This window comes from Acomys minous (genome assembly GCF_964271855.1).
Source record: "Acomys minous genome assembly, chromosome: 3".
NCBI lineage: Eukaryota > Metazoa > Chordata > Mammalia > Rodentia > Muridae > Acomys > Acomys minous.
Genome location: NC_140485.1, coordinates 70,394,285 through 70,417,087, shown reverse-complemented (window position 1 = coordinate 70,417,087; position 22,803 = coordinate 70,394,285). Strand labels below are relative to the sequence as shown.

The 22,803-nt window shown below is 47.9% G+C and overlaps 2 protein-coding genes across 4 annotated transcripts; both read right to left on the bottom strand.

Annotated features, from left to right (window-relative positions):
- Nucleotides 1–6,795: 6,795 nt before the first annotated feature.
- Nucleotides 6,796–13,798, bottom strand: LOC311594763 (WAP four-disulfide core domain protein 6A-like). 3 transcript variants are annotated; one of them, XM_084776769.1, is made up of 5 exons: nt 13,718–13,798; nt 10,383–10,446; nt 9,568–9,699; nt 7,330–7,497; nt 6,796–6,917 (listed from the first exon to the last, which is right to left on the bottom strand). In XM_084776769.1, the coding sequence occupies exons 1-5, from the start codon at nt 13,754–13,756 to the stop codon at nt 6,898–6,900; spliced, it is 423 nt and encodes a 140-aa protein (XP_084632895.1). In that variant the 5' UTR covers nt 13,757–13,798; the 3' UTR covers nt 6,796–6,897. The 3 variants fall into 3 exon arrangements, with proteins under 3 accessions (XP_084632895.1, XP_084632894.1, XP_084632896.1); XM_084776768.1 differs by lacking the exons at nt 10,383–10,446; nt 13,718–13,798 and adding an exon at nt 10,845–11,182; XM_084776770.1 differs by lacking the exons at nt 10,383–10,446; nt 13,718–13,798 and adding an exon at nt 10,845–11,187 and having other exon boundaries at nt 6,846–6,917; nt 7,360–7,497.
- Nucleotides 13,799–14,052: 254 nt separating this feature from the next.
- LOC311594764 (eppin) lies at nt 14,053–21,073 on the bottom strand. Its single transcript, XM_084776771.1, has 4 exons — nt 20,882–21,073; nt 18,977–19,108; nt 14,984–15,151; nt 14,053–14,408 (listed from the first exon to the last, which is right to left on the bottom strand). Exons 1-4 carry the CDS (start codon nt 20,970–20,972, stop codon nt 14,398–14,400), a joined length of 402 nt encoding a protein of 133 aa, XP_084632897.1. The 5' UTR covers nt 20,973–21,073; the 3' UTR covers nt 14,053–14,397.
- Between the last annotated feature and the right edge of the window lie 1,730 nt (nt 21,074–22,803).

Below are 22,803 nucleotides of genomic sequence, written 5' to 3'. Positions count from 1 at the left end.
GGCTCTCTAGAAGCTGGAGACCTAATCAAGAAGGCTGATAAAACACTCTGGAACACTTATCACTTACTAAACACAGACACACGCATTTAGCAGACAAAGCGAGCAGATTTATATGAACCTCATGCACACATGTATACATACAATCAATAGAGAAAACAAAGGATACCATCCATCCACATATATGTAAACATATAGTTATAAAAATATACATATATACAATCAGACATAAACAGACAGGCAGACAGATTTTTGGATGAAGCAGATGGCTTCAATAACTGTTTACTTCTATCTTGGGATTTTATAAGATCTGATATAAAGGTTTTCTATATATGGAAAAATTACCTCATTCAAAAATAGATACAATCCTTACATAAAAGGGGACTTACAGTAGAACTATTGATCTGAATATCTAAGTATATATTTTGTTTATTATAAATGGTTTTATCTATATGCTCATTATGAGTTCAAAGCAGAAGTTTCATCTCTTGTTTCAAATGTACATTACATGTTTTCTTTTTTTTTTCTTTATTTCTTTGTGTGTGTGTATGGTTTTTCAAGACAGAGTTTCTCTGTGTAGCCTTGGCTGTCCTGGACTCACTTTTTAGACCAGGCTGGCCTCAAACTCACAGAGATCCACCTGCCTCTGCCTCCGGAGTGCTGGGATTACAGGCATGTGCCACTAAGCCCGGCTTGTACATTACATGTTTAAAGCAAGTGTTTTTATGTCAAAAATTTCCTAACAGAAACTTGTCTGTCTTGTCTTGTATAGCTAGCCATTTTTTGTTTCTATATTCATATGGTCTTTCTTTTTTTATTAAAAAAAAGATTTATTTATTTTATGTATGAGTACTTTATTTGCATAAACACCTGCAGGCCAGAAGAGGGCATCAGATCACATTATAGATGGTTGTGAGCCACCATATGGTTGCCAGGAATTGAACTCAGGACCTCTGGAAAAGCAGACAGTGCTTTTAACCTCGGAGCCATCTCTCTGCACCTCCCCCCTGGCCCATATCCTCGGACTAAACCTAGATTGAATGTATCTCCTTGATTATTAATTTGTTTCACCCTTGTTTCCCTTCCTGGTTTAAACCATGTGCTTGACATACAGAGGTTCACAGAGCTCCTGGCAGTTTTTGTTATTCTGCAGGGAGGTTTTAAAATTATTTGAATCAAGTCAGAAATTCTTTAAGATCATCATCAGGGATTATGAAACCATCAATGTGTTTAAACAGCATTATGCCATGAAGGTACATCTTCAAAAATAATCTGCAGGTAAACTGCCCAACAGAGTGAAGCAGTAGGCAGTGAGGGTCCCTGCCGTGCCAGATACAGGAGACAAGCATGGAAAGGCAGTAGAGCAACAGTAAATAGTCTTGAGGCAAAAATCCTTGGGGCCTTGCCTAAGCCAGGGATACACACCCACCTGTCAGCTGTGCAAAAACCAAGTGGGCTGCCCCCGAGAAGCTCGCTTGCTTGCTTCTGCTAAATCCAGTGTGCAATTGCTCCCAACGGCACAGACACAGAAGGATCAGAGTTAAGGCCAGCCTAGGCTACATAGAGAATTTGAGGACAGTTTGAGCTATTTAGTGAGACTCTTATTATTATTATTATTATTATTTTTAAATCAAACCACAACAGAATCTGAGACGGGAGAGTCTGACTGATCACCTGCATTGAGTACTTATTTCCTCCTAGCCGCAAGGGAGGCTGGGAGAGTGAATATGATGATTATTTACCCACTGTCTCTCAGCAACAAGCCCATCTTCTCGGTGGGGTTGGGAATGGAACTCTGCTTTCCTCTTAGATACCATTTCTAAGTAGCTGTACCCTCCCACCCAGTGCTCCAAAGCTCATGACAGTTCTCAGAGGTCTAGGAGCTGGACCTCTAGCTCTCTGGTCCTCCACAAGCGTCAGCTGCAGTTGTTCTTAATGACCCCAATGCTTCCAAATCCAGAAGCAACAAAGCCCCCACCTCCCCTTCTTCCTCCTGCCCCCAACACGCACGGAACTATAAACTCCATGCTTTAAACGCCTACTTCTTTGTGGCATTCACTCATTTTCTATGTGTTTGTGTCATGCACACTTGAGTGCTCTTCAGGGCTCCTGCATGCAGGCCATCGACACACGTGGAGGTCAGAGAATATAACCTTGGTTGTTGGTCTTTGCGTCCTACCTTGTTTGAGGCAGGGTTTCTTGACATTTCCTGCTGTGTACACCAAAGCTGAGATGCCCTACCAACGTCCAGGAATTCTCCCATTACCAGTTTCCATCTCTCTGTAGGATTTCAGACCTGTGCTACTGTGCCTGGCTTTATGTAGGGACTGAGGATTCTAAGTGAGCTGACTTTATCTCCTCAGCCCAGCTGTTTCTGTGTTCTTTACTGGATCCTGGCAAATACAAACCTTGAGTCTGGCCTTTTCAGCACTAACCGAAATGGTGGTTTCAACTCTAAGCAAGAGACCTCCAGCAGAGAACCCTTCCACCCCCAGGAAAGAGAATTACCTGCTGAATATTAAAAAGCAGAGTAACACAGGCTACAGGATTTGGCGACAACCAAAGAATGCCCCCCCCTCCAGATGTCAACTAGGGTCTAATGAGGAAGTCATGAAGGAGTGAAGGGCCATTTGGTTCCATTGCAGTCTTACAAGGTAGGGGTTCTCTGTGCACAGCCCCGAAATCTCCGAGCTCATTCCTGAGGAGGACGTGTGAGCAGATGTTATCAGCACGGGGCACAAATGAGCCATTCCTAAGGGTCTCACTGGTGCAGGGGCAGGAGCAACATGTTCTAGCTGTTCACGTATGGCAAACTCAACCCGGGCTGGAGGGTGCAAAGAATGTGATTGAACAGCAGGTGCTTATCAGATCTGGCAGGATTCCTTCGATGCTGTGATTTCTTAGAAGTGGAAAATTGTTTGACATCATTAGCCAATCACCTTCCCGTTATGGATGGGAAAGGGCTGGAGAAGGGGAACCCTCCACCTGACTCTGTTCCAGCGAGGGTATACTAGGGTGCAGCAGGGTATTGATAGGGACAACAGTGGGGTTTAAAATTGGGCTTTCTAATTCTTACACGTGTGCCACCTCAATACAATACACACCAATCATGGCTTGTGGTGAATTTAATCTGGATCATAAGGATGCAAAAAACGAACTATCAGGATGCATAGAGCTGAGCATCAGGATGCACAGAGCTAGGCATCAGGATGCACAGAGCTGAGCATCAGGATGCACAGAGCTAGGCATCAGGATGCACAGAGCTGGGCATCAGGAGGCAGAGAGCTGAGCATCAGGATGCACAGAGCTGAGCATCAGGAGGCAGAGAGCTGAGCATCAGGATGCACAGAGATGAGCATCAGGAGGCAGAGAGCTGAGCATCAGGATGCACAGAGCTGAGCATCAGGATGCACAGAGCTGAAACAGGCTTCCTTTTAGGGCAGTAGCGCTCAGAGATGAGATAAAAAAAAAGCAAACACAGACAACCATACCAGGGCTGTACAAACAGGAAAGGTTTCCATTGCCATGACACACTCCACATCAGCATGACCCACCCTATTCCTTCCACCTCAGTGATTTCCTCTGTACTTAATCAGGCACCAAAACTTACGTTTTGCTCGTACACCTGTGTATCACATGTGTGCATTGTCCGAGAAAGCCCAGAGAGTTGATCCACTGTAACTGAGTTACAGATGGTTGTGCCTCACTATATGAGTGCTGGGAATTGAACCCAAAATCTCTTGGGAAGAGAGAGAGAGAGAGAGAGACAGAGACAGACAGAGACAGACAGAGACAGAGAGACAGAGAGACAGAGACAGAGACATACAGAGAGAGGGAGACAGAGAGAGAGACAGAGAGACACAGAGACACAGAGAGAAAGTCAGAGACAGAGACAGAGGCAGAGACAGAGACAGGAAAATGAATATGTGTGTGAGTGTATGTGTGTGAGAATATGTGTGTGACTGTTTGTGAATGAATGTGTGTGAGTGTGTCTAAGTATGCCTGTGTTGTGTATGTGTGAGAGTGTATGTGTGAGTAATATGTGAGTATTTGTGTAACATGTGTGTGAGTGTGTGTATCTGTGGGTGAGAGTGAGTGTTTAAGTGGTGTGTGAGTATGTGAGTGTGTGAATGTGTGTGTGAGTGTGTTTGATACTCACATCTGCCACAGTCTGCTTGTGGATCAGAGGACAGCATCTTGCAATCAATTCTCTCTTGCCTTCTGAAGCAAGCAAGGTCTTACTGTGTCTACTGTGCTGTGTACTCCAGGCCACTGGGTGACTCTCCTGCCTCCACTCCCATCTCTCCACAGGAGTGCTTGCCTTACAGATGTGTGCCACCACATCTGGCTTCTTGTGCATTCTGAGGATCAAACTTCACTTATTGTTTGTCTGTGGCAAATGCTTACCCACTGAGCCATCTGGCCAGCCCTGTCATTTATTTTTATTTTTTTTATTTTAATTTTTAAAAAATATTTATTTATCATTTATACAGTATTCTGCCCGCAAGTGTGTCTGCATGCCTGAAGAGGGCACCAGATCTCATTGTCGATGGTTGTGAGCCACCATGTGGTTGCTGGGAATTGAACTCAGGACCTTTGTAAGAACAGTCAGTGCTCTTAACCTCTGAGCCATCTCTCCAGCCCTGTCAATTATTTTTAAAGTATGCCTTAGAGTCTAGCATTTGTGCCAAACTTTATTTTCTTGGAAACTGTTTGGACTTAGCTGTAAATTTTTTTTTAGCAGCTTTATTAAAATACTGTTCAAATGAAAACTGCACACACACACACACACACACACACACACACACACACACACACACGGCACACTTGGAATATGTATATACCATCACTTCCTGAGTAACTGACACATCCTCACTTTATACAGCCATTCTTTTACTTTTGGTGAGGACTCATAAGAGTTAATCCCAGCAAATTTCAAGGATAGAATATTATTAACTAATATTACAATATTGTGTAATAGAACTCCAAGACTCTTGTGTATTTTGCACAACTTGAACTTAAACTCTGTAACTGCCCACTGGCGTTTTGCTGGGAATCATCTCTCTGCTTTGTCTGCAGTTGTGGCAGTTCCAGCCTAGACTCCATGCAGAGTTAGAGTCTGCACGTCTGTCTTTCTGTCCGGCTGGTTTCAGTATTTCCTTCACTGTTAAGGCTGAAGACACCACCTCCATGTGTCTGTCCCTTTGTCTGTCAGTGGACATCTAGGTTAGTTATATAGCCTTGCAGTGGACATGGATCCCCAGTCTCTCTTCCCTGGAGTCTGTTTAGCTCATTTATAAGACGCTAATCCCTTCAAGGTGTCTTTCTGTACATGGTGTGAGATTTCTTTTATTCCTGTACATTTATCGATTTTCTGTGTACAAGCTGCTGAGGAGAGGAGCTGCTCTCCATTGTGTGTCCTTGGCACACTTCAGAGATCAGCTGTCTGTAAGAGTGTGGCCTTAGTGGCTGGCTCTCTATGCTACTCCATTAGTCCATATCTAATTCCTGTTAGCAATGTTACAATACTGGTTTTGCTTATTATGCTTAGGAATAAAAGTTAAAGTCAAAGAAAGATGTGATGCCTTCACACTCTTTCATCTAGAGAGTTTTGTCTATTGGGGGTCTTTTATGGCTCTGTGTGAAGTTTAGAATGCTTTTTCTTTTTTCTGTTAAAATGCTCTTGTTGTGTCCAATGTACAGGTGGTCGGAAGTAGTCCGGACATTTTGGCAATATGAATTATTTTTATTTATGTATCTAGGATATTTTTCATATAGCTGATTTTTAAGTTGTTCTTCATCAACACTTCATGACATTTGTACACACATATTTTGCCCTTTGGATGCTTTGAAGCACTTTGGTTTTTGCTGTTACTTGTGGGAAGGACTGTAAGCTTTGTCACAGGTGAAAGCAATCTTGGCAGGCTTTACCCTTGGACACAATTAAAAACTTTATTATACAACCCAACTAGCTTACACAAGAGTTACTGATGCAAATATGATTGTTATCTAAATTTCCCTTTTGTGAAACTTTATTGGTATATAAAATCACCCCAGATTTTTTGCATATTAGTTTTTACCCTGAAACGTTAATGAATATACTGTTTATAACTGTGTCTGTGTGTACGTGTGTGTAATCCCCAGAATTTGTCTCTATATAGAAACATGGAAATGTGCACACAGTTATGAACATCCAAGTACAGAGGTCTGTGAGGATGTGAACACCTACATAAAGAGATCTGTGGACAGATGTGAACACCTGCATACAGAGGGCTGTGAACAGATGTGGATACCTGCATAGAGAGGGCTGTGAACAGATGTGGACACCTGCATACAGAGGGCTGTGAACAGATGTGAACAACTGCATACAGAGGGCTGTGAACAGATGTGGACACCTGCATACAGAGGGCTGTGAACAGATGTGGACACCTGCATACAGAGGGCTGTGAACAGATGTGGACACCTGCATACAGAGTCTGTGAACAGATGGGACACCTGCATACAGAGGGCTGTGAACAGATGGTGACACCTGCATACAGACGGCTGTGAACAGATGGGACACCTGCATACAGATGGCTGTGAACAGATGTGGACATCTGCAGATAACAGTGAGTTACTCAGATGCTGAGACATCAGAGCTCACAGGATCCTTTATTGGGAGAAACTGGAACCTTCATGGGAGTACAAGAAGGCACTGAGAGCTGAGGTGATAGGGCCTCAGCTACAGAGGGAGTCAAAGGTTGAAGGTTATGACATCTGAAGAGACGTGGGGTAGGGGGGAAGATTTAAGCGAATTCTCAGTTGTGTAGGGAACAGCCACCGACTTAGTGGCTAAGATGGCCATCAATCCAGAGCATATTTTGGGAGCCAAGACCTGGAGCCTCTACCAAATCATCCTTATTACATCCAGGAAGGTAGCTCTGCAAGACACAAGGGCAAAGATGGACGTGCTTGGCTTCAGTCGCCTTAGGAACCAGAGTATTCAGCTAATGGAAAGGGATTTGGGATCATTTTCACATCCTCTGGTAAGCAGGGAACCCAGAGTGCTGTGAGTGTGGGCTCAGAGAGAGCACGCCTTCTGATCTGACACTTTATTATACCTGTTGTTGCAGCGTGGTGACCATGGCAACCCTCATACTCCTCCCGGGGGTTGCATTCTTGTTAACTTTGTATTCTCATGACTCACCTCAGACTCGCAGGCTTCCCTTTGCCGACTGTCTCCCTCCTATCCTCCCCCATGCCAGGCCCTTCCCTTTGGACTTCAAGGATTGCCAGGTCTTGGAAAGGACCAATGCTTTTGAAATTGGCCAACATGGCCACTTTAGCACTTACTGGTTTTTTTGCAGACAACTGTGCAGATACCTTCAGTTTGGAAGTTGTTAGCGTTCCCTTTACAGCCGCCATAGATGAACTGGGTACACAGCTCAGTTTCTTTGTTATACCACCAGCGTGGAAAGTAAGCCATGCAGGGGCCAGCATCCTGTGGCAGACTGCATACATCTGTGGGGGAAATCACAGGACACAGATATTTGGATGTCTGTCTTCCTAGGGGGAGAATCCGCCCCCTTCCTCTGTCCACTGCTCTCTTTGTGTGGCTCAGAGCCATGCTCTCATTCTGTGAGAAGTGTGACCAGTCCCATGGTCCCCTTTGGTCCCTGTTTCCTCGTCTTCAGGTTGAAAACGCCAAGTACCGCCTTGCTTGTCGGGACAGGACCAACACAGGAGCAGATGCACCCGTTGCACACAGCTCTTTCATGGCTTCTAGTCAGCATCTGAACCATGGCATCTTGATGGTTTTGCCTCATAAAGGACCGTCCTTGCTTTCATCTCTGCTGAGGATGGCCACCATCTAAATGCAAACGTCTCCAGTCTCCAGCGGCCATCAGGTTCCGCTAGCTCAGGACAAAGTTGTCCCCAAACCCCAAGGTCCATGGTCTCCTTCTGCACAGCTTCTTTCTTTTGCTGCTTCTAATGCCTGAAAGTCACTGCGTCCTCCCATCTCCATGACGTCACACCTTCTCAGTGCCTGGGCTGCTCTCAATAGCGGGCCACACTGCTCTTCGTTCTTCAGAATCCTTCCCGTAGCCAGGCGGGGTGGCCTTTGGATTGCAGTGATTTCATGGCTGCACTGAGCTCTAGAGAAGACCCTGATTCCAATTCAGAACGTTCCCAGGTGTCAATGCCTTCCTGGTCCACTCTGTCCCCTTTTTGCACACCCACGCATGCTTGACATGTCTGTGATGAAGATGTCTCATGGGTTTGTTCATATTTTCCGATGGCTGGAGAACGTGAGCTTTTCAAGGGCACTGACTGTACCTTAGCCTGGCACGGAGTTCTAAGCAGATTGTTTGGCATGGAATGAATGTTTCTGGAACATTCTCAGAAAAAAAGAAAGAAAGATCCCAAACTAGCGTTTAACTGACAGCTGGTTTCTGCACTGTTAAGTACCATCCCAGCCACACAAGTTTAGCTGTCACCGTGTTGGCCATGGGGTTTAGCGTTGGCACATGTTCGGGTTTCCTCTTGTGCGGCTGGCCTCTTAACTGTTCGCATTGTGCAGGTAGGGAACATGAGGGTTGGAGAGGTGAGGTGACTCCTGATGTCACATAGCTGGTGAGGGAGCTAAGGGTAGGTGACCCAACGTGTGGGGGGTGAACACTTGGAATCCCAGGCATCTGGCAGCTAAGGCAGGAGGGGGTCAGGGCTCTGGTCAGCCTGGCCTACCAATGATTCCCTCACTCACAACAACCAGAACCCAGGTCGACCACAGTCAGGGGTTAGGATCACAGGGAGGATCAAGGCCAGTGCTCCACACTCCTTTCCTCAACCAGCTTCACCTGTTCACTCGCCAGCGTTTCCAGGCCCGATCCTCTGTCTCCTGACACAGCGCCTTCCCATGAGCACTTGCAGGTGTCTGTAAGCTACCCCTCCCGTGCTCGCCTGTATGCCACTCATCCTTCAGACTCCAAGTCCTATACATCTGTCCGTGGGAAAGCTCTTCTGGCCACAGTGAGCAGGTAGAGCCCCTCATGGGTGTCACGAGCACCGCAAATATTTGTTGACTGGTATAATGGGCGAGTCCTTTGATGGTCTTTTGTAGGGCTCAACGATATGAGGGGAGAGAAGAGATACAGGAAGCCAGAAGTGATCAGGGAGGGCACAGGCCTGGACCAACAAGCCATTAGACATCCCACCCCTGCCCTGTGCTTACACCCCACACCTGCTTTATGTTTAGTCTACAGCCAGCCACACTGTTGGTGTTTGATGACTCCCCTTAGCTACTCCGCATCTTGGAACAGCACCACAGAACACGCAAGGGAATCACAGGATCTAGTTCCTACATTTATCTTAAGAAGCAAAAATGGCATTCAGAGAGGAAAAAGAGCCCAGATCACGTCACTTACTAAGACAGATGAGAACTGTCACAGTACAGGTCCTGGCCCAGCACCTACGAGATTTGCATCAAGTAGAAGATGCCACGAGGATGTTGGTGAAACACTGGACTTCAGGCACTCAGGGAGAGGGGTGGGACAATGTAAAAGCAGTATGGGGCATGGGAGAGCTAGTTACCTTGTCTGAGGTCTAAACATTTCTTTCCACAGTTGAACAGGCAGCACATCTTCGTGTCCGGACATTGTCTGTGCCTCGTGCACTCATTTCTCTCTTCAACTTCACACTTCACTCTAACTCTCGGGCACGATCCTATGGGAAGAGAAAATCGTGGTCCCCTGAGGTGTTGAAGGAGGAAGTGTTCTTCCTCTCCAGTTCCAGGAAGCTTGTTGGCCCCTCACCTGTCACCAGGAGGAGGTGACCCTCAGCAGCTCGGGGGCTTTCGCAACACTGGCCACATCTCCAACTGTAATGACCTAATCCCCAGGAGCTTCTCTCTCTCCCTCTCCCTCTCCCTCTCGCTCTCCCTCCCTCCCTCCCTCCCTCCCTCCCTCCCTCCCTCCCTGTCCCTCTCTCTCTCTCTCTCTCTCTCTCTCTCTGTCTCTCTCTCTCTCTCTCTCTCTCCACCATCACCTGTAAGATTCCCTGCAGAGGGAACCACCCCTGAGCTTTTGGCTTTGTCCTTGCTCGGCCCCTGTCGCTCTCACTGTTTGCCTAGATTGTCATCTGGAAGCCTAATGTGACAAAGTTTGAAAAGCCTCTGTCCAGGTGCCTGGGCTACATGAGCACCGATTAACGCTGCTGAAGCACTTCCTGGGCACTTGGCCTTTCTCCTCACTCCTCACTACACAGTTGTGAGTGAGCCCTGTCAGTGCTCCACACAGTGACCAGAGGACCCAGGCTGTGGGAGGCTCCGTGGACCTGTGCAGGGTCACACAGCAGCTGAGGAGTGGACCCAGAATCTGCACCTGTCACATGGCCTCCTAAGCACTCACTTCCTCTCTTCAAGTGCTCAGAATCTCCATGCTTCACCCTCCTAGGGGCCTTCTGGGGGCGGTTCTTCAGCACACAGGTAAGGCCCCCTGTGATACTGGGAAGCTTTGGGAGAGCTGCAGTGGGCAGGTTTGGGAGCTAATTGGGTAGTGCCAGGAAAAAGGCTGGTCCTCAAGTGGAAATACTTTTCACTATTTGCTCCCCAAAGTCCATTTAATGCACACTAGCTCTGGCACCTTTATGTAGAGTTTCTTATAATAGTGGGGAGTCAGCTGCCACAGACCAGGGCCTGTGCTCATGCCGGCTGTCCTTCGAGGATGAGAGAAACACTGATTTCCAGCATGTCACCCCCATCCAGGGTCCGGGCTGAGGTGGGGAAGCACTCTCTCATCTGCACTGTGGTTTGTTCTCTAACTTACCACCGTTTCTTTTCTCCACGCTAAGAACTGCACCCCATTACTTACTGATAAAGACCCCCTCTGCCAGCTCAGGTGCCTGGATGCTCCACAGGAAAATGAAGGGGACCAGGAATGGCAGAAGTCCCCAGAGTCTCATTTTAGGAAGCCTTAGCCTGTCTAGAGGCATTAGCTGGTCAGTGTCTCCGGCCTCTACTCTGTGTCTTTATGCTCCAAAAGTCCAGGAAGTAACTCTGGACACGAGCCAGTCACGTCCCCTCCCTGGAGGCTCTCAGTGGACTAGCTGTACCATGGTGTAAACTCTCCTGGAAGGGGGTCTCCCATGCTGGTGTGAGGTTCTCTGTCTCTCTGGCCTGCCAGCGAGAGAGATGCCCTTGCCTCTTATCTTCTAGAATCTCTCAGCAAAGTTATGTGATTTCTAGAACCTTCCTTTCCCAGGGGGCAAATTGGAGATTGGGGAGGGGGGGTTTATATGTTGCTTTTCTGTTGCTGAGATTAAACCCTGATTGAAAGCATCTTAGAGGAGAAAGGGTTTAACGCAGCTCCCAGGTTCCAACTTAGCATGGAAGGAAAGCCAAAGTAGGAAGCTAGGGGCGGGAACCGGAGCAGAGACCTTGGAGGAGTGCTGCTTCCTGGCTTGCGTCCCTCTGGCTTGCCCCATGGTGGCACTGACCGCAGTGGGCTAGGTCTTCTACCATCAATTAGAAATCCAGAACCAACCGCGCCCTCACCCCAGACACTTCCACAAGAGCTGAGGTTCCTCCTTCCCAGCTGTGTCTTGCTGACAACCGCGATCACCACAGTCAGCACTCTAGTCCCTTGTCTGTGTGGTTTCACTTTTCTCTCTCGTGCCCAAATGCTCCCCTTATTTTATTCTCATCTCCTCTCATTCCTTCCTTCCCTCCATCCTCACCCCTTCCCTCCCTCCCCCTTCTCTTTCTTGAGACAGGATCTCATCTGTCCCAGGCTGGCCTCAAACTTGCTACGTAGCAGATGGCTTCTGATCCTTCCACCTCCGCAGTGCTGGGAGCAAAGGCCCGCATCCTCTCACCCAGTTTATGTGGGGCTGGTGTGTGTGGGGGGGTGGAACTCAGGGCTTCATGGACGCTAGGCAAGCAGCGCTAGACCAACTGAGCCGTGCCCTGCCTCAGCCAGTGGCCAGCGATTCTCCGCATCTCTCCGCTAATTATCTGGGGTTTTGACCCTGGGCCTCCTTTTTCTCCTTTGCAGTGACTCCCTGGCTGGGTCTCTTTCTCCTTACCCTGCTACTCCCAGCCGGTGGTTCTCTCTCTTGTCTTTGGCGCACTCATCTTCTTTAGCCATCACCCAAGGGTAAAGACTGTCAGGTGGGCATCGACCCACCTTTCCCAGTGAGCATCAGGCCAGGTGATGGTGCCTCAAAAGCAGGAGAGAAAGGGAATTGGGAAGCCTCTGTCACAGCTGCAGGTTAGCAGGGGCCACAAGGAGCAATGCCTCAGAGTCGGTTGCGGGGGGTGGGGGGGACTAAGAGCTGCTCGCTGATTGCTCTGGATTGTTCCCTCAGCTTAAACCTTGAAGCATTAGTGAGGGAGCAGACGCAGTGTGGACATCGTGTGAGCAGTGCAAGGGTAGACTGAGGCAGGGACCGTATGCTGTCGCCAGACACACTCGAGTCACCTAGGATTTCATCTGCAACTCCAAGAGGCAGTGTCCATGGTGTCCACTTTGCAAAAACTGAGGTAGAATTCCACCGGATATAATTGACCATTTTTCAGGTCAATAACATGGTGTCCTTCTTTTTTCTTAGCACATTCATGAGATTGTGCATCATATCTACTGGCTCTAAATGTTTTTTCTCTCTCCAGCTGTAACCCCTGTCTCACAAGCAATCACTCCAACCCACTCCAGCCCCCGAGACTGTTTCCCTTTGTCTAGATAGCCCTGCTGTCTTTTCTTTGGGACTGGTGGGTCTTCAGTCCAGGGCCTCACACTAAGTCTCTACCGCTGGGTTACATTCCTAGTGCCCCCAGCCTTCCCTCCCCGTCCCATGCAGAATTGACAGAGGGGTTTCACTAACTTTTCCAGGCAAGCCTTGAACCTATAATCCTCCTGTCTCTGCTATCTGAGTATCTGTCATTACAGGTCTTATCTGCACCACCATGTCCAACTCCTGTTCTAGATATTTTTTTTTGTTCTAGATATTTAATGTAAATGGAATTATACAGTACGTGTGTGTGTGTGTGTGTGTGTGTGTGTTGAGGCTTCCATGGCTCACGTACGGGAAGTCCGAGGATAATCTCCAGTGTGGAATTTTCTCTTCTACTTTGTCTGAGGCAAGGTCTCTTTGCCCCCACCCCACCCTACACTCTGCTGTATCCTTCAGGCTAGCCAGCTCACAAGCTTCTGGGGATTGATTCTTCTGTCTTCTCTTCCCATCTCAATGTAGGAGCGCTGTAATTACAGGTATGCGCTACCCTGTCTGGCTTTACTCCCTTAGCCATGTTCCCAACTGCCCGTGTATCTTCATCCATAGCAGAGCACTGTACTGTTCCCAGTGTGTGTGGTAGTACCCTGCCACCCTGCTAGAGTTTCACTCTACGTTTCCCCCTCCCCCCTTGGTGCCTACTCTGCTTGAACATGGAACATTCTGGGATGTGAGGTGCTTAATATCTCAGGAATTCAGTGTGTGTGTGTGTGTGTGTGTGTGTGTGTGTGTGTGTGTGTGTGTGTGTGTGTGTTTGGGGGGGGGGGATAGGAAACACCAGACCAGTATCTCAGCTTCTCTGTCACTGGAAATAAATGAAGAAAATTCCGAGGCATGTTTTATTGGCTCATATGGCTCCCTAAAATGTTCTTAGTGGGAGTGATTATAATTTCCCAGCAGCCACTAACTCAGAAATCTAAAAAATTAGATTGAAAAAAAAAAGCGTGCTGGAACACACTCTTGCTGTTGCAGATGAGACTGGACGAAGGTCAAGCATGCTGAGGTGTGACAGCGACAGTCTCTGCTACAGTCTGCCCACTACCCCCGACCAGTGAGTCACTTACCACAGTCTCCGCCTTGTGTTTCTTGAGGGATTTCCCAAAGAAGCCACTTGGGCCCCTTCCCTTTCCCTAGAGTCAGTTTCTGGGACATTTGACCAACCCATTGCTCATGGGCCTTGGACATTAGATGGAGGAGAAAAATATTCCCTGGACTTCCCAGTTTGCCCTGGAAGCATGTGTTTCTGTCCACATGCCCTTGAGTGATGTCACCTGAAGCCTCACGTGTGTGTCTCACTCTCTCCACACTGAGGACATGTAAATTATGTAGTCTCAGAGGCACAGGGTGAAGCCAAATACTTTACTGAATAAAACTGAAAGCAACGCAGAAACAAACAGGGAGCGCCTGATGGTGCAGCAGAGTAGGCGAGATGTCGTTAGTGATGGATCCTAAGAGGAGGTTTTATGAATAGGAACTGGAGACGGTGGGAGGAGAGGAATCCTGGGATTCGGTGTTGGGAAGACCCAAGGCCTTGGCGTGCTCAGAGTGGTCACCAGAAGCCAGTCTGGAGGATCCAGCAGGTACACAGCATTTGGAGCAGAAGCCAAATCATGAGGATTTTCCCATCATGCCCTCTGTTCAGGTATGGCCTGTTGAGAACACAGATATAAGAGATCTCTGAGCACCTTGGCCTCAGCCTATTTCTGGAGCCTGACGTTCTGTTTCTACACCTTCTTCATCGGAGGAGACTCAGCAGGGTTTGCCAGTAGGAGCTGATTGAGTTAATGGTGAGCACAGTCCAGGTATGAAAAAAGGAATGAAGCTTGTGTGCTCACTAAAAAGGATATTAAAAAACAAAAGTCAGCTCGCTCTTTCAAGGGAAAGTGGGTGGAACCGGATTGCAGGCAAGAGGAGGCGAAGAAGAAGCTGATTGGCCTGGGATGGTTTGTTCGTCGGACATCTGGGTGGGGCGCTCTTTGATTATTCTGCAGTGGGTCTTAAGGACTCTTCTACATGCCCTTTCACCCCTCCAAAATGCACTATTGTTTCCTGACTCCCCCATACCTTCCCATTTTCAATCTCCAGGAGGCCACAGTCTCCCCCTTCTGATCGGATTTAGTTCCGCCAGGTCTGAGGACACAGCTGCCTTGGGACAGGCCAACCCACACCCGCACCTCCCAGGATGCCTGGGATGAGGATGACAGACGGCGACTCCAAGACTCACTTTTTTTTTCGCAGGCGTTCTGGCATAAACTTTGGGATTGGAAGTTGTTATTATTTCCGTGGCAGCCACCGTAGATGAAGAGTTGGCACGTGCTGTTTTCCTTATTATACCACCAACGAAGGAAATAGGCCATGCAGTACCCAGACTCTTTTGGCAGACTGCATATATCTGCAGGGAGACCCCAGAGTCGAAACTCAGTGTGTATCCCGAAGCAATACAATGTCATTCCTCACCCTGAGAGCCGCTGTAAATGAAGCTGGAACAGACCGCCTTTCCCTCTCACACTCTAAGGTTCAATACCCCAAACATCGCACATACTTGCTGGAAGATGCTATGGGGAGTGTCTGCCTCCCTGGAGGTAGGAGCCTCACGGGTGGTTATGATTTGACCATGAAGTGTCCCCCACAAGCTTGCATTTTGAACACTTGTCACCAGCTGGGATATGATATTTTGGGAGGCCATGGGACCTGTCAGGTGGTGGAGACTGGCCTGAGGAAATAGGTCACTAGAGGAGAGCTTTTAAAGGTTATAACAGCCGGGAGGTGGTGGTGCATGCCTTTAATCCCAGCACTTGGGAGGCAGAGGCAGGGGGATCTCTGTGAGTTTGAGGCCAGCCTGGTCTACAAAGTGAGTCCAGGACAGCCAAGGCTACACAGAGAAACTTTGTCTCGAAAAACCAACGCCCCCCCCAAAAGGTTATAACATAACCTTAAATGAAGCTCCTTGCTTCCTGGTTTGAAGCCATTGGAGGAGGCCCCACCATGTGTCTGACACCATGAACTCCGCCATGCTGTTCCCATAGTGGTGTACAGAGGTCCTTTAAAACCATGAGCCAAAAGTACCCACATTGTTCCTGTTGTGTGCTCTGTCATAGCAAGGTAATGGAATCAACACACAGAAGACACCGTCCCCTGCCTTGGTTTTGGGACACTAAGAGTGGCCTGGGGCCTCATGCATGCTAGGCAAGCACTCTATTATTGAACCGTACCTTCAGCCTATAGATGTAATCAGTTAAGGTGGTAGCATATTGGAGCACCAAGGGCCTTTAATCTGATATGGCCGGAACTCTTTGAAATGGGAGAAAGTTTGAGATACACACAGGGGGAGGATGCCATGCGGACTTGAAGGCAGAGACCAGGACAATGTATCTACCAGCCAAGGATGGCCAGCAAGCGGCAGAAAGTCGTAGAGAGATGTGTGATGACGGTCTCACCCATGAGCCAGCAAGATGGCTCAACAGATAAAGACACTTCCTGTGCAAGCTGGATGACCCAAGTCCAGTTTGTAGAGCCCATATAAAGGTAGAAGGAGAAAACTGACTCCACAAAGTTGTCCTCTGACATAACCCCACCTGCCCCCCCCCTCCGTCACAGAGCAAATATTTATAAAATCTCTCACAGTCCTGAGACAGAACCTCACTGGCACCTTAACCTCATCCTTTAGCTTGCTAAACCGTCAGACAACATATTACTATCACTGAAGCCAGCATTCTGTGGTGCTTTGTTTTGTTTTTGTTTTGTTTGTTTGTTTGTTTGTTTTTTGTTTTTTTCGAGACAGGGTCTCTCTGTGTTAGCCTTGGCTGTCCTGGACTCGCTTTGTAGACCAGGCTGGCCTTGAACTCACAGCGATCCGCCTGCCTCTGCCTCCCGAGTGCCAGGATTAAAGGCGTGCACCACCACTGCCCAGCACCTGTAGTGCTTTGTTTGCCTGACCTCACAAACCCACACAGGCTCCAGCTGGCTACAGGCTCCATGACCATAAGTGCCCACAGCAGCGGCTTTCTACCTCTCACAGTTCACTTCTCTGCCAGGCTCTTCAAGCCTGACTCTCCCACCTAGGCTATTGGGGCAGCCTCCAATTTATCCTCCTGCCTGCATCCCTGCCTGCATCCCTGCATCCTCCAATCAAATCAGTCACGTGGTCCACCGGGAGGAAGGATCTAATGGATTTGAAAACAAGCTGATCATATCATTCCACACAAAAGACACTGGCTGCATTACAAGGTCTTTCTGTGACTCACAGGGTCCTTCATTATTTGGCTCCTTTTCCTGGTTCTGGCCTCTTTGCTGTGGCATCTCTTTAAGCCCCACACGAGGGTGATTTCCAGTTCAGCACATCACGCTGCACTATGCCGCCCTCCCTTTGCGCATCCACGTGCGCCATTTCTTATTCTCCCTTCAAAATCTTTCTCAACACTCAGCTCCTCAGCGATGCCTCTCCTAGCTGCGCTCGGTGTCCCTCCCACACCGTGGTAGTTGCCTGAACCGAGCCTGAATTTCCTCCACCTTGTTTCTGAAAGCTTGTGCATCCGTTTATCACTTTAATAAAACGCCTCCAGTCCTGTTCCTGGGATTGTGAGCCTCTAATGTGCAGGGATTGTGTCTGATTTCATTTTGGGGCCTGATGCCTAGCAGGCAGCCTGGCATGGCAGAGCTTTAGGGAGCGTTAAAGATGAAATAAGACGCACCCCATCCAAGGGCGCTAAAAGGGCCTTTAGCGCAGGCCCTTCCATCATGTGACGAAGCAAAAGCAGATAGAAAAACTTTATTAACTTGTTTAAGATTTTTTAAAAGGTGCTAAAAGCTGGACCAGAGATCCGAATTTAGCAAGTGTGGAGTCAGACCCCTGGCGTATCACCTTCCCACCTGTCCGCCCGCTCCATTTCACTGCTACATCCCATGCCTCCCAATCCTTTCCGAGCACCGCCCACTCTTCCCTTCCCTTAGCTGCGTCTCCAGTTGAGTCCGTCAGTTCCTTTCTCCTAGAAGTCCTCTAATATAAATCCAACCCCTCTGGTCGCCCCCTCACGCCCTGGAGGATCGCACATATCGGTCATGTCGTTGCCTCACCCGAATCGCAAAGACCGGGCTTTTTCTTTGTCTTCGAGCCCATGGTTCTTAGGATTTAGATGACAGTCCTTTTTCTGGCCCATCAGACAGGGACCCTTTTCCAATGACTAGCATCATGTTCACTTTCTGCCCACCTGGGATCTCCCCTGAGGTCTTTGCAAGCCACTCTCTTGTCTGGCGGGTCGTCTTTCCATCCTCACTGTTACTATTACCCTTTATTCCGAGCTCATCTCTAAGTCTGGCTGCCTACAGGCCTTTTGTAGTGCCCCTGACCGCAGAGAACAAGCCAAGTGCTATTACAGGCGCTGTGGTTTGGATATGGTTTAAGTGTGTCCCCCCCTCAAGGCTCATGTTTTGAAGTCTTGGTCCACAAGGTTGTGGTACCTTCAAAGGTGAAAAATCTATTGGAGACCCCCCCCTAATCGACTGGAACACATCCTCCAAAGGGATTGTAGGGCCCTTAGCCACTCTTGGTTTCTGTTGATCATGTGATCTCTCTCCCACCAGCACTCCATCATCTCCTATGGGGTCCATGCCGGTGTCCACCCACGATGTGTGGTCCCAGACTCAAAAACTGACCTAAGTAAACTCCTTTTCTTCATAACTAACCTGTCTCGTATATTTTATTAGATCAAAAATGGACTAAGAAGAATGGTATCAGAAATACTCAGTATGTATTTCTAAAATGAATGAAGACCCTTGAATAGCCTTTTGTGAGTCCAGGTCTGCATTGTTGGGTCAGGTTTCCTAGTACAAAGTCGGGTTCATATGGGCAGAGAGGCAGTTGCTTAGTAGTCGAAAGTTTGGAAAGATAAACCACCTTGTTACTGATAATGTGAGCATATGTTAGGACAGCAACGGCTACCTGGGGGCTCAGAAAAATCATAGCAGCGAAAATGGTCAGGAAACAGTCGGATTCAATCCCACCCGTGTACCCATTATTTATTTGGGGGGAAACTGAGGCTCATACATTACCTGCTAGGACAAGAACATCACGGCTACACACCATATCAGAAGCTGTAACACATCTAAATCGCAGGACTACCATGAAGCAACCTTACCCAAAGACCACCCCTCAACCAGCCAGGGGCAGCCTGAAGAAGAGGAGACACGGCTTGTGGCATGCCAAAGCCCAGTGTATTACCTTCTTGGGGGTTTAGACATTTCTTTCCGCAGTTGAAGGTGCAGCACTTCTCGTTTTTCTGGCAATCCCTGTCCCTGGTACAAAGGTCTCTTTCCTTGTATTCACACTGCTCTCTGAACCTGGGACATCTCTCTAGGGAAGAAGCAATCATTCAGCCTTGGGGACCTTCAGCTTTGCAAGCCCAGTGGAGCTTATGTTCAAGTTAGCTTACCCTGAAGGAGCGCTTTCCTTCACTCGTGTTCTCCACACTACCCTCCTCTAACCTCTTCACCCACCGCCATGTGCTACCATCTTACCTTTACCCCCAGCCGCTGAAGCACAAACTTTCAACCACTGGTGACATTTGGACTGGATGATCACCTGCTGACCATGGGGACTGTGCTTCGTGGGATCTTTAGCAGTGACTTGGCTTCATGCTAGCCATCCTGAACACGTCTTCCATGTCCTAACAACCCAAACTGTGCCCTGGGAATGCCTCCTAGGCAACAAAACTATCCTGCCTAGAGCTCCTAGTTCAGGAAGCTCTATCCCTATTTGTGAGTCCCTCTGGAGTCCTCTGGGGGGCGACATTGTACGGTGAGTCCTCTCCCAGCCACAGCTGGCTTTTGGAATTCTAACTTTACAAGGGTTATGTGTGGGGCAGGGCAGACACGATCAGAAACACACTGTGCAAAATTCTCAACAGATTAACTCAAATATTATCTTAGGAAAAAAATCTTTGGTGGGTTGAATGCTGGTAGCCATGTAATCCTGGGCAAATTCTTTAAATTTTATGTCCTCTAGTTTCCTCATCTTTAAAATGGGGAAGTTTGTGGACAAAGCTATAGGCAACTAAGAGATGCTGAGAGTAAGACAAATACTCTCCCAAGAAGAGCCCCTAACTGCTCATCCAATACCAAATGGTCAGCCCTGAAATCATATTCATATATAAAACACTAAACAGACACAACGGGCTGTATTTATTTATTTAAGTGCACACACATGCACTGATACACATATGACAACAATAATTAAGGAAAAAGAGGCCATACTTTTGAGATGGAGCTCGGGCGGGTACATGAGAAGAATTAGAGGGAGGAAAGGATGGGGAAATGATGTCCCATATCATCCTGTTTAAAATTTCAGAAATGGGCTAGAGAGATGGCTCAGAGATTAAGAGCACTGATTGCTCCTCCAGAGGTCCTGAGTTCAATTTCCAGCAACCATACGGTGGCTCACAACCATCTATAATGTGATCTCATGCCCTCCTCTGTCCTGCAGATGTACATGCAGGCACAGCACTGTATACATGATAATAAAAAATAAAATCAAATACAATTTCAGAAGTTTAAATTACAGGAATAAACTAGGGGTATTAAGAGGACTATCCCTCGTAGAGCTCTTCTGAGGGTGAAATGAGATAGTACGCACAAACCAGTGTCAGCTACTGACTGCAGAGCAGGCACCACGAAGGAAGCTTTACTCTGCCCTGTTTCTTCATCACACAGCTGTAGGGACAAAATTCTTTTAAAATGAAGAAATCAAGTTTCAGAGAGGTCACATGGAATGTAAATATTTTGCTCAAGGTCACCTGGCTACCAACTCTGTTCAACCTAACTCTGAGCCCAGAGCTCCTGACGACAAAGGGATCTGTTTCTCTTGAGGGGTGAGGGGTCTTTCCATAAATGCTGGACCCGTCATTCTTCTCCACCTCCCCAAGGAAGACACCTCTCCAAAGGGACTTAGAGTAGTGTTTCCCCAGACCCTTGTCCCTGTAGTAACACAAAGGACATCACCCAGAGGAGACCTTGTGTCTCCCTCCTCTCCCAAGCTGCGTCCAGGGAGAAGTTGCAGAAAGGCAACCTAACCCCGAGGAGTTGTTCCTTGTCCCTTTCTCCCAGACAACAGCAGAAAACCAGTACTTACTGGGAAACAGCCAGCCAGTTAGACCAGGTCCCTGGACGTTCGCAAACAGGCCAAATAGCACGAGGATGCTCACAAATCTGGAAAACTTCATGCTGGTGAGGGACCGGCCTTGCTGGTGCTTCTAGAACATGAAGACGTCTGGTTGCCTTAGTCAGCTGATCCTCTCAGTAGTCGGTATCTTGGCTGTAAGAGCTGGAGAAAAGCCAGGCACCTACTATCTTGCTGGGAACACCGAGTTCTTGAGATCATAAGTGGAGCTAATGATAGTCACAGCCCACATCTTACTCTGCCCTTGCTGCTTGGACTACACAGGCCCAGCCTTCTGGTCAACCAGCGGAGTGGGCAAAGCGCACTCTACATTATCCGTGCTGCGTTAAGAGTAAATGCTCCCCTCTCGGGTCTTTCATCTTGATAACTCAAAGTTAATGTGAACACACTCTCTACCATTTATTTACCACTTTAAAAAACAGTCACCCCAATAAGCACACCCTTCTGTTCCTCTCTGACAACGCCCCTATCGTCTTAGTATCTCTTCATGTCACTATCTAACGCTTACTCCCATGGGAAGCCCATGATCTCTGTGTTCCCTTCCCCCTCTGCTACAGTTTCTTCCCACCATTTTCCCCTTTATTGTCTCTTTGGGTAATTTTTTTAAAACTAAGGCCAAAGAGTAAAGATGTTGCCACAGAGAGCAGGGAATGGAGGGTGGGTAGGGAGTCAGGATAACGGTAGAGTCTCTAGATAATGTTTGTTACAGTGTTGTTGAATGTTACAGACCGCAGGGAGCCTCAACCACATGACACAAAGTCTGTTGTCAGAGGAGACACTGAAAAGAAGACACGAACCTGAGAGACAGTAGCTGAAGCAAGGGCAGCAGTCCTGCAGAGCTGCTGGATGCTAAGTGTGCCGTCAGAAAAGAAAGGATGGCAATATGAGCTGCCTCCACCTAGCGGTAGAGCCACAGAACCAGCTACTCAAGCTGGGGCTAGAAGGGAGAGAGACGCCCTGCGAAGGGAAAATGCTAACGGGAGAATATCTGTCTTCAAGAGCCTGCAGTATCATCAGTACATAATAATAGCACCACACACTTCAGGATCATAGGCACAACTCCCACGGTAATCTCATGTCAAGAATTTTGCAATGTCACTCGAGGATGATCTTACAAAAAATGCTAAGGAATAGATTTATTTTTGGCACTGGGGGATCAAACCCAGGTTGCGTAGACTAGGAAACACTCTCCCACTGACTTAGAGCTCCAGTCTGGGAGATAGAATTTCCATCTTAAGCCAGCCGGACCTTCTTGTACTTCTGTATTCTCTCAAAGTCAGCCAGAAAGAGTGAAAACCTGACATTCCTAAGCAGGAAGGCCCTGAGGTATTTTATCTTGTAGACAGGGAGTATGTGATCCAGAGAAGCGAGGATCCTGACAAATGTCATCCAGCGAGTGAGTGTGAGAAATAGGATTCCAGAACGCTGAGTATATCAGTCTCCACCATAGGCTACTAGGGACTCTTCTGATGGTGACTGGGATCTAAAACTTTGTGGTAGATGTGAAGGCAGAGTTGGAGCGCTAATCTGAAGGGAACGAAAGTGACATGTGCCAAAGAGACAGGCTAATCACAGTCAATAAATTCCCAGTGTCCCCTGGGGCCCCAACTAAGTCTGCCTTCCTCCTTAAACTCTCTTGGGAAAAATTTCAACACGTCCCGGTTTTCTTCCACCATCTGTCTGACCTATCTGATTTGCATGTCCAACAGACATGAGTGTCATTTCCCAAGCAACGGACATGAGATTCAGGTCTTTGGAGCCTAAGATATACCTTGGATTTGGGCTCCTTCTAATAATTGATGGAACAAGCTGGTTGGGACACACACATACACACACACACACACACACACACACACACACACACACACACATTT

Bases quoted from the DNA above. Each gene is read 5' to 3' on its own strand.
- LOC311594763 (XM_084776768.1), bottom strand. From the start codon at position 10,965: ATGCCTCTAGACAGGCTAAGGCTTCCTAAAATGAGACTCTGGGGACTT. The intron at 7,498-9,567 runs GTAACTAGCTCT...TTTCCCCCACAG, and splicing joins ATGTTTAGACCTCAGACAAG to ATGTATGCAGTCTGCCACAG. The intron at 6,918-7,329 runs GTAAGTGCTAAA...TGTGTCTTGCAG, and splicing joins AGTTGTCTGCAAAAAAACCA to AGCTACCTTCCTGGATGTAA.
- LOC311594764 (XM_084776771.1), bottom strand. From the start codon at position 20,972: ATGAAGTTTTCCAGATTTGTGAGCATCCTCGTGCTATTTGGCCTGTTT. The intron at 19,109-20,881 runs GTAAGTACTGGT...CTTCTTCCCTAG, and splicing joins AACTGGCTGGCTGTTTCCCA to AGAGATGTCCCAGGTTCAGA. The intron at 15,152-18,976 runs GTAATACACTGG...GTCTCCCTGCAG, and splicing joins ATGTCTAAACCCCCAAGAAG to ATATATGCAGTCTGCCAAAA.